Consider the following 15,615-nt stretch of genomic DNA (forward strand, 5'->3'; position numbering starts at 1 on the left):
TAACAAGTTTTAACAGGTGAACATAGCTCTAATCGCAATAGAAAATTTGATAACTGGATTTTTATATAGTAAAGTTTATTAAAACCAGGAAAAAATACTACTATTTTTTCTTGTTTTTGATAAACTTTTGTATATAAACATCCAGTTATCAAATTTTCTATTGCGATTAGAGCTATGTTCACCAGTTAAAACATGTTAAGTTATGTCTAAGGAACAACCTTTGATGATATGTGGGTATGTTGGGCCTATTAAATCAGAGTATAAGTGATATTACTATGGAAACACAAAAACACGATTTTTGATTGGAGACACCTCTAAATCATGTCCAAATTAAGTCATTTTTGGCGAAACTTCTTAAATTCACACGTAGAACAAAAATCTGGACTGACCCATGTATATTTCAAAACTTTTTCAAAATGTGGAGAGGTCTATTGTCGAAGTATTTTCACCAAATATGTTCAAAACATGCCTAATAAGAAATATATAAGGTGATTGTAGTATCTCAATCACTTATTAGTTAGAAAATAATAATTTTGCTTAACGTGTTCATTTTTCCCCTATATGAAGTTATGAAAGAATCTGATTTCTATTGAACATTAAACTTGTGTGTAAGATCGGGTATACTAGGTAAACTTGATCTCCACATCGTATCTCGTACAAGGATTTGAAACGCAAATAAAATCTAAAATGCACACGGAAAAAATCAATTTAGAAATTCATTCAAAATAATCACGATTTCATGAACTGAACGGTTTATTATAATCGTGACCATGTTCTAGAAATTATGAACCTCGCATTCATGAAACTATTTGTGCTTTCTAAAAACTAAACTCCCTCCAAAAATATACTTGGCGTTAAATAGGTACGTATGTTTGGTCGAGTTACTGTGGTTGTTTCTTGGACATGTTTAGGTATTTGTTATAACTCTATATAAACTATACCCACGGAAAGAGCCGATAAACTAACTAATTTCAGGTGCTTAGTCATAATTTTTGTAATTTCTCTTGAAGTTATCGTGGTATTTTGCATGTTTTTCCTATCGAATTTTTCCGGCGGGGTAGTCTGATTTATGTTCATAATTTCAGGATCTTAGTCACGATTATTCTAATATCTATTCACGTTATCGTGTTGTTTTAAGCGTGAATTCCCCAACGTATTTTTCTGGCAGAGTAGTGTGATTTAAATACCTCGAATTTAAAAAATATGACTCCTGCGGTAAAAGGCTATTCCACGCTTTCCTATACTTCTTTTTCATCCCTCTGTCCTATTCACGCTTGACACCTTTCAATCCCTTACCAAATAAATGTCATTAGAACAAATAATTAAATTAAAGATAAATCATATATTTTCGTTGATTTTTGAAATATTAAGAGTTTTGTTCTTTTACAGAACAGATAAAATTACCTACAACTTTCCACGGGAATATCAAGTAAACGAACACATTATGTTCAAGCAGTTTTATACCTTCGGCAATTGATATGAAAAGTTGGCTTGTTTCGGTTTACCTGATTTCTCAAATCAGTTGTTTCATACAATTGCGATGCGAGCCTCGGCAAAGCAGTCAGTGAAACAGCAAAAATGGTTTTTTATTTCAATGTCCGACAGTTTCGGAGAATGTATTTCACCTTTTTCAAGGATTAGAAACTATACGTTTTGTTGTTGTTCATACACATTGTCACGATTCAGGGCTGATCAAAAGGGGAACAAATAGGGGATTCGAGGTTCAGAAGTTCTGTTGAAAATCTGTCTCTGACCAGCGAAAATTTGAATACTGTGAGCCGTTTTGATACATAAAATGTCGTTTGATCGAGCTCGGTTATTTATTTCAAGATTTTTGTGGAATCCCACTCAGTATTCGGATGGTATGGTGCTCAAGATTCCGATGGTTTCTGAAGAAAATACTTTCAAACATTCTGATAGAAGCACTGCTCAGAGTCTTGAAAGAGTTTCTATCTAGACATATTCATCCGGATAATTCTCTCTAATATTTTCGTAGATATTTCCATGTGAGTCACGGTCGCTTACAGCACCATCTTCATCGGAGACAGTCCTCGTTATCAGTGGAATGTTCCTACAAGCTATAAGCGGAGGACGTCCAAAGGAATACTGAAAATAACCCACATTTCCCGATATTGACATTTTTGCATTTTTTAATAGTTCTAAGTAATCCACGTGGATTATCATAACAGAAATTTGCAAATAATTTTTAGATTTTTTGCTATTAGCAGCCAAAGTTGACGTTTTTTCGTCAACTGGCTTCATTGAAAGTAGATCGAGCAACATAGCGGCACATAGCGCTTTATTTGGTTGGATCATACTAGTTTGGAATTCAGTCTAAACAGCAGGAGAGTGCTATTATCAACTTTTTAATAAAGCTAGATAGAATTGTGTTGTGTTCGAGAAAGACATATGTCCTATCATTATAAATATATCCTCTGAAGTTACAAACTTTGTAGGTCCTGTATATTTCGAGATAGAGTATGTTTTGGTTAAAAATTTAACTTGTAAATTATGTTTTCTAAAATGCGCCATATTTCAAAAGTTGTAGGACCTACGAAGTTAGTATCTTCAGAAAATTATAATTGCCTGACATGCAACTTTATCGTAAACACTATCTTTCTATCTCGTTCCATTAAAAAGTTGATAACAAAGACGCTCTAGCGACTGAATTTCGAACTAACAAGGGGTGGGTTACTCCCTTTTGAACGCTAGGTACCCCCGGGATGCCCCCCCCCCCTCCACCCCCGTCAGCACAAATTATAAATATGTTTGTGAATTGAAAAGTAGTACATGTAATGATCTGATTTTTTTTCTAGACAACAAGAGTCAATTGACAACTAATAAAAGAATGTATTTTCGCAATAAAAGCAATGTTAATGCGGAAGTTTTCCCCATTTCCTGTAAAAATGTAACATGTGTGTAGGGACAATTTTCTGCTTTTTTGATTCCGGGAATATTGAATACACTTTACCTTATGCCTTGTTCCTTCTTTGTTCCTGTTGATATTTAAACATTGTCAGTTTTTTAAACAAGGAGGCGGAAAATTCGAGCAAATTGCAACATTGATATGGGATATACTGACAGAAAAGTATTATGAATTTGATTATTCGAGCATGGATCTCGGTTCTCTATGATACAACGGTAGTTTTTAACCCATGTAAATACAAGCTCAAGTAGTAACGTTAAACAACTCCACCCTTCAAACTCGGTGAAATTTAAACTCAATTTTCAGCCCTGTAACAAGTGATGAAGTTAAAAAGCCGAAAACTATCGCACACATTTCTTTCTAATTGCTTTGAAACGCCCGCCGGACCTTTGAAACTACTTCCCTATTTGAGGGTAAACATTCAAATCCTCATGCTATCTCTCTGCTCAAATTTTTAATCAGGCCCTACGGCTATTGAAACGTTACATGTTTCTACATAAAAATAGTAGACCAATCTACATGACAACAGGTGGACATTATCAGCATTTTTTTTGTATGTCAGTATTTATGTTATACGGTCAGAGAAAGTCAGCTGCTTTGATGTGTCCACCAGTAGAACGGCTTCAAAGCTGTTTGTGGCAACTTTACACTCAATGTGAAAGTATTAGGGTGGGTGTTCCTATAGTTGAGGTGTACCAATAGTTGCAGTAGTGGGTTATACGCCTAACTAAGGTACCAACCACCAACAAATATTTTTTTATCGATTCATCGCACTAAAATTATGCGACAATTAAACTGTTATGCTTGAAATTTGCTCAAATAACCATTGAAAAAAATCATTTTCTTTGAATTTTGAGCTCCCTTGCACCTATAGTTGATCTAATGTACCTATAGTTGCAAGTGCCATAAGAAATCAATGGGATTTGCAACAATAGGAACCGAAATTAGCGATTGCACCACTATTGGTACATGTGTTTCCATAGTAGTACAAGCGGTTTTGAATTCATAAATTGGTTATTAAACAATCTCACAACAATTTTTCCTATGAAGTAGGGATTGAAAGCTTTCGTTTAATGTATTAACATTGCCCATAGGTCTATTCATCGATTTTTTAGCAAAAGTTTTCCTTAAGTATGCGACTATTGGTACATCCACCCTATTTTGGTAAAGAAATTACCCCGCTAGTTCCGAGTCCTATTTGCTATTTAAATGACAATAAAGTTTTAGCCAACTGTGATTTCCAAGGGTAACTGTAGAAAAGATGCAAACTATTTCCGTTCCCGTTGCATGACCGGGATATTGCTCGACATTCTCGCACGATACGTCTCCAGCCCCCTCGTTTTGTCCGTTAGCGTTCTATCGATCCACTTCTGTCTGCTCTTTTTATTTTTAGTCTTTGCTTACCCTGAATGCGGTGGGAAGAGAGAAACAAATTTTTTGGCCGAGAAACTCTTTTGCGTTTTAGCAATACATACTGATGACATCCTGGGTAATACGATGCACTGTTCATAGTAAACTGGATTTACTGAGAAAACTAGTACTACCATAGTATTCATAAATCAGGTAGAAATTATCAACAATCTCTGTAATTTACCGAAATATGGTTAAAATTTACATAATATTAGGTAGATTCAGGTCACCTACTTTTGAGTTGGTGCAGTTTCGTGGATTTTAGGTAAGATATACTTAGGAATCCAGAAAGGTGCACAAACCTAGAAGTGGGAATATTCACTTCACTTAAATTAACTACTTACAAATGGAATGGAAAACACGGAAAACAATATATTGCATTAGTTAGTATATTTTACCTACCATATCGGTACAACGCTAGTACTAATTCTATAGGTCCGTTTCCCTATACATGCGAAAAGTCAGGTTTTTGGAATGGTTTGTTTCCAAAAATCCTATAATTTTAATAACATTTCTGATCTTTGCAACAAACCACATATATTTTGCAGTTTTTCTAATGTGAAAATTCTCAGGACTCGAATGGTTCCTTTGCGACCTTTATCAGAACACGGGAAACTGGAATGTTAAGGCCTTTTTGTTATTCATATTAACCCTAGAACGTTGCTCTGGGGTACAAATGTATCCCACGCCTTCTTTGGGACCGTGTAAAAACGAGAATTCGGCATTTATCTGGGACCCCAATCATAATTCAATTTAGAGTTCCTAGTAATAGTAAGAAAAGATGGTATAGCCAGTTTTCACTCTTCAAAATAAATGCAGTTTTTCAAAAATATCGAAGTTCCATTTTATAACGTATCAAGATCATTCTTTCAACTTTTAGAATCATTTGATTTTTTTTCAAATCGGTTGAAAATTCGCAAAACTATAGACATTTTTGTGAAAAAAGTCAAAACAGCGATTTTTTCACTTTTATTTTGTTCAACCAATTTATGTATCATTGATTCAATAAATTCCGTACTTTCACTTACACAGCTGTTTTCGCAATTAAAAAACGAAGGAAATGGTGTATTCTTTGTTTGCATTTTTACCTGCGAAAATTGCGATCAAACGCGTGGGATACATTTGTATTATCGATTATTGTTCAATAAAATTTTATTGAATGCATCTTGTTGAATGTGAAATATTCTCAGGAACACAATGGAAGTAGACTTTTATCTGTAAATTCAGAAACATTTTTTTGCCATTTAGTCTCGACTCCACATTTTATTATTAGATACCACTTATCAACTCTATTTAACAATAAATTATTACCACTGGTGCTGGGCGGATGTAAAACAAAAATTCGGTGGGGGTCTGATATTTCGTTTTTGAAATGTTTATTGTACAATACTTAATACGTAACTCATTTTTAAAAAAATCAGTCTTGGTGGTCGCATTTGAAAATGATTTTGAGTTCGGAACGAATTTAATATTGAAACTTATTTAAAATTTCCGGATCCCCAGGACCCTCCTCTGGATCCGCCACTGCACCGGGGTGTCGTATATTCTACGCTGATGACGTTAAATTATATCGTCGCTGTTGTGCTATCTTATGACAAGCGCCATTTTGCACATTTCGAGAAAAACGATTTTTAAAGTTTGAGATTGAATATCTTGCAATTGGTAAATAGTAGAAACAATTCAGAGAATACAATTGATGCTTCTGTCTATTCTGTATTAATCTCTCAAATATTATGAAGATCGGTTGACTATATTACGAGTTTTTGCTAAACATGTAAACAAAAGTCGCACTCATACGTGTCATAGGTGTGTATTGATGACAAAATTTGTATGGCGTGTCATAATCGTGCATGGAAAATTTTCCATAGAAAAAAATCATCAATTATTAACTTTTATTTATATCTTTGGCTTTATTTGGTCTATAAACAATCGGTGAGATGCATTTTAAAGGAAATGAGTCAGGGAAACTAGAAAAAATAATGATTTTTGGATACAGTGTTGCCAAATATGCTATATTTTTTAGTTTAAAACTAAAATTACTTTTTTCTCACATTTCGTGTATTTTTATTTTGAAAATGATTTTGCCATTGTGTTTCTCAGACATTTTTACATAGAAAAACATCTAATCCACCAAGATAACTTGTGCCAATGCCCAGACACAGCCATTTTAAGCAAATATCACAGAATTTCTCAGCACGTTTCTCGCTATATCTCAGTAACCAATTAGTATATCAAAATTCCGAAAACGTTATTTTGTAGAGATTTTTTAGACCAACAATATGGCATATTTAACTCAGTTTACCCCAAAATGGCGTTTGTCATAAGATAGCACAATAGCGACGATATATGATCGTAAAGTTCATCAGGGATTGCTTAGCTTTACAACAGTCGTGGACACAATGACTGGTGCTCCTTAAACTCCGTTACAATTAGAATTTATAAGTGCAGTCTAATATCGTATCACCGTAAGCACAAGACAATTTCATACGACTACTGTATTGCAGATAAGCATCTTGAGCGTGTACTACAAGTTTGTGACTTTGGAGTCACTTTGGATTCTGCACTCACTTTCCGACCTCATTTCGACTATATTATCAACAAGGCAAACCGCCAGATGGGATTCGTGTTTAAAATTTCTAATGAACTTAACGACCCTCTCTGTCTATACCTACTATACTGCGCATTGGTACGGTCAATACTGAAATCTCCATGATATGGTGTCCGTATGCAACATGGATAGCAACAATTGAGGCAATTCAAAGGAAATTCGTTCGTTATGCACTAAGACGCCTTTCTCGACAGGACCCTATTAATCATCCGCTGTAGATTATGGGAAAATATACTTTTGCATGTAAAATATTTAAAATAATCCATAGAGAATTGTAAAACGATCCATAAAAAAGTTGTCCATATTCCATAAAACAAAACTGAAAATCCCTAAAACTGTGTGAATGATCCATAAAAATGATCCATAGATTATGTAAAATTGAACCATGAAATGGTCGCAAAAGAGCACTAAAATAGTAATAAAAGAGCAATTAAAATCAACCAATGACTCATAAAAATATTGGAAATGTTCCATAAAATGTTACATTTTGCGCCATAAATTAACTGACATTGATCCATAGAATATTAACAATGTACATTAAAACACGTCGATATGTTCCATAATATCGACAAAAATGTTCCACGGTATTACAAAATGGAGCAATAAAATGTTAAAAAAAGTTCCGTAAATTTGATGAAAATGTTAGCTAAATAATTTTTCTTGGTCCATAGAAGATGTAAAAATGAACATTAGAAATGCTATGTATTGATTCATATATCGAACGTTAAATTATGGTTCATGGATATTTACAAAACGATCCATAAGAAAAGAAAATGTAAAAAGATCTATTAATATGTGCTTATGCACTAGAAAAATTAAATTTAATGAATTCATGCGAAATTTTTGCTATTCGAACTAATAATAAAGTATATTACATTTCGTTGAAATTCCAAACTACAACAAACAATGCATACATTATAGTTAGAAAACTTAAGGTTCCGTATCCCACTAGTCAGGTAACTTACCTTCGCTAACTTGGAATCATTGGGCAACTCTTTAAACGGCAGGGTATCTATGACATTAGCGCGCTGAGAGTTATTAGACCACTGATACAGGCTGGTATAAGTCGCAAATACCAACTATCTGAAGCGAAAACGGACAATATATATCACTTTATATATTTTTGCCTTTCTCAATAGAAAGGTATTGCAATTGCTCTGAAAACCGACTTTTTAACGGAGGGCCGAGTGGCATATACCAAATGTCTGTGCGTAGGGAGTGGGCGTAGCGTATTGGTAAATCGATTGCCTTGTATGTAGCGCATCTAGGTTCGAGTCCCGACCCCGCACATAGGGTTAGAAATTTTTCCTAAGAGATTTTTCTAACCCGAAGAGGCGAATGACCTTAAGGTTAAAACCTCTATAATTGAAATAAAAAAAAACAATGTCTGTGCGTGTGTATAGATGTGTGTATATATGTGTGTATGTATGTATGTGTGTATGTGCGTCTGTGTGTGTATGTGACCAAAAATGTCACTCATTTTTCACAGAAATGGCTGAACCGATTTTGACAAACTTAGTCTCAAATGAAAGATACAACGTTTCCATAGGCTGCTATTGAATTTCTGATGGATCCGACTTCCGGTTCCGGAATTACAGGGTGGTGAGCACGATCACGCAGAAAATGTCGATTTTAATAAATTTTGCAATGAATGTATAAAGGTGAAATTTTTTCCAAAATATGACCACAACTACTTCGATTTGTAGTATTAGGTCACTAACATCCATTAAGAGTCTCTTTGGCCATATTGACTACCATCATCGGTTCCGGAAGCCCCGGCGATTCAAACCGATACTCCGATGAAACCAAAAAAGGTAAAAATTTTGCTGAAATGTCTCTCATATCAGTTTCTCGGAAATGGTTGGACCGATTTTCACAAACTTAGTCTCAAATGATAGCTATAATATCCCCACAGATGTCTATAAAATTTCGCACGGATCGCTTTTATGGTTCCGGAAATATAGACTGAACCGACGGTCACATATGAAATTCCCATATAAGCCGGAACTCAAAAATTTTTTTCAATGGGGAGACCCCATGAAATTTCAGAAATCGAATTCGTATTTTTGATTCCAAACATCTTTTAAATGCATGAAACGTCGAGATTTTATGCTATCACGAATTTTTTTTTATAAAAATCTACTTTTTGGGACTTTGCCGATTTCGGATCCCAAGCGGCGTAAAGCCGTTGAGTATCCGTTGGACGAGGCATTGATTGATCCGCAATTGGAATTGCAAGCGAACCTGTGGTCCTCTCGTTTGCCGGTTTACTTAAACATAGGGGCTATAGCTAGTTAAAAGCTGACTGAGCGGCAGCGAAGTCGGACAGTGCACTAGAAAGCGATACGGCGTAGCCACATTAGTCAGTGTTCGTGTATAAAGTGTCCGTTTTCACTTCAGATAGTTGGTATTTGCGACTCATGCCAGCCTGTATCAGTGGTCTAATAACTCTCAGCGCGCTAATATCATAGATACCCTGCCGTTTAAGGAGTTGCCATAATGATTTCATGTTAGCTAAGGTCAGTGGCATATGGAACCTTAAGTTTAACTATAATGTATACATTGTTAGTTGTAGTTTGACATTACAACCAAATGTAATAAACTTTATTATTAATTCGAATAGCAAAAATTTCGCATGAATTAATTAAATTTAATTTTTCTGGTGCATAAGCACATATTAATGGATCGTTTTGTAAATATCCATGAACCATAATTTAACGTTCGATATATGAATCAATACATAGCATTTCTAATGTTTATTTTTACACCTTCTATGGATCAAGAAAAATTATTTAGCAAACATTTTCATCAAATTTATGGAACTTTTGCTAACATTTTATTGGTTCATTTTGTAATACCGTGAAACATTTTTGTCGATATTATGGAACATATCGACGTGTTTTAATGTGCATTGTTAATACTCCATGGATCATTGTCAAGTAATTTATGACGCAAAATGTAGCATTTTATGGAACATTTCCAATATTTTTATGGGGCATTGGTTGATTTTAATTGCTCTTTTATTACTATTTTAGTGCTCTTTTGCGACTATTTTATGGTTCAATTTTACATAATCTATGGATCAAATCACCCTTTTTTATGGATCATTCACACTGTTTTATGGATTTTCAGTTTTGTTTTATGGAACATCAACAACTTTTTTATGGATCGTTTTTCAATTTTGTTGTTTTAGCTGCGCAAACTTAGGGCTGCCGTAGGTTATTAGGTCTACACACGGTTAAAACGAGAAAAAGAGTAGCCCAAGCTGTTTTTGTAGCTAAAATTATTCTAGGAAAGGTAGATATGTCGGGATTATTGGGCCAATTCCACATCTATGCACCGGAACGTCAACGAATGTGTGTTTAATTGGAAAGATTTGGGGTTTTTCTGTTTTTGTGAAGAATTGATGTTGCACTCGAATTGGCTTTGCCCCATCCCCATATTCATTAAGACCAACTGGTCAGATGATAAATAAATAAATAAATAAATCATTTAATTTACCATTTTTGTTACTAAAAACGCTCAGTAATCCCATGGTAGATGTTCATTTTCAGAAAAATAGGGTATTTGAACAAAAAAATTGCTTTCTAGATCCAATGCCAAAAAATTTCATTGTTCCTGAAAACTTTCCACATTTAACAAAGTACATTTTGCAAAAATTGATTGAAATTCAAATAAAATTTGATTGAAGAATAATAGAGATGCCCTAGTGCCCCAACTTCTCGTATTTTGATATAGGTCACAAAGATTCCGTTCAATTCCTGAGATTTTTTTCAATTACAAAGCTGTAAAACATGTATGTTTTTCAAGAAAGAGTAGAAATGTTAGTGAAAATAGGGGATTTTAGGAATAAAATATAGGAAAAACCCCAATATCCTATATTTTTTAAGAAACGAAAATATCTCCTTTCAAATACTAGGATTGTTGTATAAACTATAAATTCAAAAGGCATAGCAAATATTCATTCCACATATTTTCTCCTAGTGCCAATGTTAAAAACTTCAAGAGGACGGGGGTCTAAAATTGCCTTGAAGGTGTGAGATTTGGCATATGAGGTTACTGTGACGTTTGTCGCTACACGAAGAGATATTTTGTTTCAAAACTGAAATGTTCACGACAATGCAACTAGACGTGACTCAAACACCACATCGTTCACTGTAATGTATAGGCACGGTGAATTAAATTGATACAATTACTATACAAGAGAACATTTTCCAAGGTTTTTTACCGTTTGCTTGAAGATTGAGGTTACGGTTTCGTCGATTTTTCACCTTTATGGTAGGGTTATATTCCTGTCCATCTTGTTCAGTCATCCGTTCATCATATTTTATCTGGTGCAACCAATTATTTACAATGTTTTTATTTCGACTATGTTAGTCACATTTTCTTTTTTACATTTTAACGACATTCAATTAGCCAGAGATTACTGGGTAGGGAAAGTTATGAACCCAGTAATTTCTGGCTAATTGAATGTCGTTAAAATGTAAAAAAGAAAATGTCGAAATAAAAAAGGAAAAAAGAAACTAACGGGAATCCATCGGCAGCGGTGGGTGGCCGCTGTAGACACAGCAACACCCTTACACAATGTAGCAAACCCACTACGTGTGTCATCGCAGTGACAATAGTCTAATAAAAATCTATCCCGGCATTCGAAAGGCAAACAGAGATGAACAGCAGCAATCATTATTGATTGATGCTAATCGTCGACAGGTTTTCAGTGGTGATCTTGCGTGGCTTCTCTTTTGTCGGTTCTCACCGTAAAGATGGACAAGCCTGTCAATGCCAGGAGACATGCTGGTGAACTCGGGTGATTCATAGTTATGCTGCCTTAGCTCGACCCCCCATCAGCAGAAGGCAAAAGTTTAGCCCGTAAGATATTAAGCCTGTTCTAATGACCCTGCCAATTCTAGTTTTCCGATCTGTATACTTCACATCCTTGCTCTCACTTGAGTACTATGGCTCTAATTTTCATAACTTTCCCTACCCAGTTATCTCTAGCTAATTGAATGTCGTTAAAATGTAAAAAAATATTTACAAATTTACATGTAACAATATTTTATTTTTAAATTATTGCATAACGCTTATCATTAGTGAATGGGTATTAGTTTGTTCTCGGGATTGGCACAAGTAGATTTGTTGATCAACAAAATAAACAAAAACAACCCTTGAAATCTAATTTGACATGAGCTAATAGTACGCAAAATAGAGCACAACAGCCCAAACCAAAGCCTGAAAATGCAACTAGTTTGGTTTGTGAGCAACAGAAGCAGTAGAGAATAAAATTCTGTACAATTCAAATTTTAAACAACTTTGGTTTTACTAAAAGTAAGGGCACATGGACATAGAACATTGCTTGTAATATTCGAAACAAGTTGAATCGATAAATATCGCAACCAATCAAGATGCTTTCTGATGAACGTGTGTCCTTACATCTACCATGGGATGATACACGTTGAGCTGTGCAATGAACTGACATATTGATGAATACAACATAAAGAACGATTTCTTACGAATCAATAGACAATGTATCTACATCGAACTTAAAACTTACTTGTCTCTTCATATCGCTGGCTCTACTATAGTCTAAGTCTAATTTCGAGAATGGTGACTGATAGTATGGATTGCTTTTATATGACAAGTTACCGTAATCGTTCATGAGTGGTGGATAATCGGCTGGGAATTGGCGTCTATTGTAAAAATTATAGGATGAAGATGACGATGGTAGGTTGGTCAATGATCGCGACATAATCGGATTGGACGCATAATGTTGCGAAAGGATGTTTTTCGTCTGGGACAGGATGCTGTGTGGTTGGGATAGAAGATTCGAAGGATTCAGGTAGGTATTGCTGTAGATCGGTCTCGATAGTAGATAGTCAGACGAGGGTCGGTAACCACCGATATAGTTGGTCATGTTGGTAGTATTATAGTTTGGCATTTGGGCATTGACGTTCGGGTAGGAGCAAAAGTTGCCTGGCATTGTCATATATTTTTCATGTGAATGCGGTGGCGGAGGTGGAGGTGGTGGTGGTGGCGGTGGTTGTGATGGTTGAGACACTTGGTAGAGTGATGGGTGGCTCATTATAGAGTCCATAGAACCGATTTGCTGCTGTGCCAAGGTTGGCGTCTGCGCATAACGCATATTCAATATATTTGATGATCTAGATAATGATTTTGTAGTTTCGTTCAATAAATTCGTTAGATTGGCTGACTGCGAGTAAAGATTCGCCGCATTATCTGAGAGATTACAGTAATCGACTAAAGAGCATGATGGTAAACCGCTTATACTATATCGTCTTGCTGGTAATCGTCCGGAACGATCCAACATTGTGGTCGATGTGTAGTTAGGGTTATAATTTGGCGGTTGTCCTTGGTAAAGGTTTCGCATTAAATCTGGTGTTGTTGAGCAGGTGTCGTAATCGTACATCTGAAATTTGCGTTAAAAGGAGAAGAACATAGTTGTCGTTCACCGCGGCATTCTTGTTTTGTATTCAATTTCAATTTCAAGAAAATGGGAAAGCGATAATTAATTATAGTCCAGATTGATTGGAATCATCTAATTTGCATGGAATAACAAATTTTCTCCGAACACTTACGGGTGCAGGCCCCTTTACAATTAATAAGACTACTATCAAGATACAGTCACTAGTGAAAAGCAGCAACGACTATTTATGAACTAAACCGTCGTGCAATAATAGTTCATCAGCAAGATTAGTCGATTTTATGGTTTGTCTGTTGCCAATAACCTTTTTTTGGTTGACATGTTTTGGAGCCGTCATTACCGATAAGTTTCGTCAAAAATGCTCGATTTTTTGACGAAAGAATTATTGATCATCAAAATATATATGAATGCATTATTTTGCAGATTTTTCTTCTCAGTTCTAAGTCACAAAAAGTTGGATGTAACACTTAACAAAAATTATTTTCTTAGAATGACATGAAAACGACAAATATTTGTAGATATGCTAATCTATTGATCCAGGATTCCTAATCACGAACATTAGATCAGCTTTTTCGCAAATGTTCAGTTTTCGCTTTCAGGTGATGTAATCTGTTTCAGCATTCAAAAACCGTACAAGATCTTTGCTCAATAAGGCGATTTTTTACGATTATCCAATTGCTTGCGGGAATAATTTTAATAATAATTCTTTCGCCAAAGAAACTAATTCACTAAACAAACAAGCGATGCAGAAGAATTGATAAACTTGAAAAACTAAGCTAAACGAAAATGTAGTTTTGTGTTCGCTATCAGGATGAGATGAGGTAGAAATGGAAATGAAAGTTCGCAACAACTAAAAATGTTTGCTATTTTGATTTTCGATGCAATTTGGGAAATTTATCGATTGAGGATTCATCACTATTGTTACTGGAATAAGATTATATAACGTTGAGTTTTTGCGACGAAGCATTCTCGTGGTGTAAGACTCAAGCAAATTTCATCGAAAGCATGGTGACACGTGCATTAGAAGCCATGGGAAGCCATAAGTCAAAATTTGCATATTTTTAATGTGGCAGTGATGTTTCTCTATTATTAATTTCTCCGTGGATGACGATAAAATGTGTTACGAAGAAGTTAGACTGATTCGATCGTAACATTAGAACAACGACATGTGGGAATACGATCTTAAGTTGACGGAAACAGAATATTTTTTAAGTTATTGTCTAATTTTTTGAAAAAATAAGCTCATTTAGAGAACAATTATTAAACTGATATTGAAAAAATGCTACCAAATCCAAAATCAACTTTTTGTATATGAACCGATTTCATTATACCACGAAGCAGAGTAAATGAACAAAAACAATTGTATTGCTCACCTGCTTCTGGGCTAGGGCTTGCATTTGCTGGAACATTTGACGTTCTTCTTCTTTACCTTTGTGGTGTTTGCATGGAAAAAGTGGAAAAGATTTAGTTGGTCAGTTACCAACAAAAATATTTTTCGAAACCTCTCTACATCACGCCAGCAGTTTTACTTACAACATACGCTTTTGTGAGTTTTAGGACCTTTTGGGCATCGAAAAAGCGTGATAAGTATTGTAGCACTTACCCATTCCCTTGCTCTGCAGCATCTCCAGCAGTTTTTTGATGCTCTCGTCTCGGGCTTGCAGAGTTTGTTTCTGTGTTTCTATCCTTAGCTCGAGTTCCTATGTCGATATGGGAGCGGAAGTATGATGGAAAGGAAATAAGTGTTAATTATTACTGAATGAATCTGACAAATGAACCGTTACAAAATTAGATCACCCTCTGCGAGGGAGCATGTTACATTTGAACTACGAAACAACAAGTAACACAATTTAATGAATTGAATCAAACGAAAAACGTGCTATATTGCAATGATTGTTTTAAAGGCAAACATTGAAAGTTTATCAAATATGATCATTTTGGTTCGCTTTCCCATTTTTATTGAAATATCTTAAGTACCTTATTCAAATAATTCCGAGACATCATTTTCGTATGTTACATTTTTACCTACCTTGATTGTATCACGTAGAATGGAAATTTCTCGCTGGAGATGCTCGTTTTCCGCATACAATGCCTCCATTTGCTGTTGCATTTCAATATTGGGAGCTCGCATTCTGAGCCGTAGCTCTTCTTCCAGCTGTCGTACCAACATTGCTTGTTTCTGATGGTGGTAGTAACATAAAAACGAAAATTTAGATGAAATGGTATAGCCGC

General features: G+C 35.1%; 1 protein-coding gene across 18 annotated transcripts in view; it reads right to left on the bottom strand.

The window, feature by feature from the left end:
- The window catches only part of LOC131682743 (trichohyalin), a 133,337-nt gene that overhangs the window by 64,827 nt on the left and 52,895 nt on the right, over positions 1 to 15,615 (bottom strand). For all 18 annotated transcript variants that reach the window (XM_058964445.1, XM_058964447.1, XM_058964459.1 and 15 more), the window contains 3 exons: positions 15,413 to 15,562; positions 14,987 to 15,083; positions 14,757 to 14,812 (listed from right to left, as the gene is read on the bottom strand). In XM_058964445.1, the coding sequence (XP_058820428.1) occupies positions 14,757 to 14,812; positions 14,987 to 15,083; positions 15,413 to 15,562 (303 nt within the window). The remainder of the gene's footprint in view (positions 1 to 14,756; positions 14,813 to 14,986; positions 15,084 to 15,412; positions 15,563 to 15,615) is intronic.

Source organism: Topomyia yanbarensis, chromosome 2, assembly GCF_030247195.1.
Source record: "Topomyia yanbarensis strain Yona2022 chromosome 2, ASM3024719v1, whole genome shotgun sequence".
In the NCBI taxonomy this organism is placed as follows: domain Eukaryota; kingdom Metazoa; phylum Arthropoda; class Insecta; order Diptera; family Culicidae; genus Topomyia; species Topomyia yanbarensis.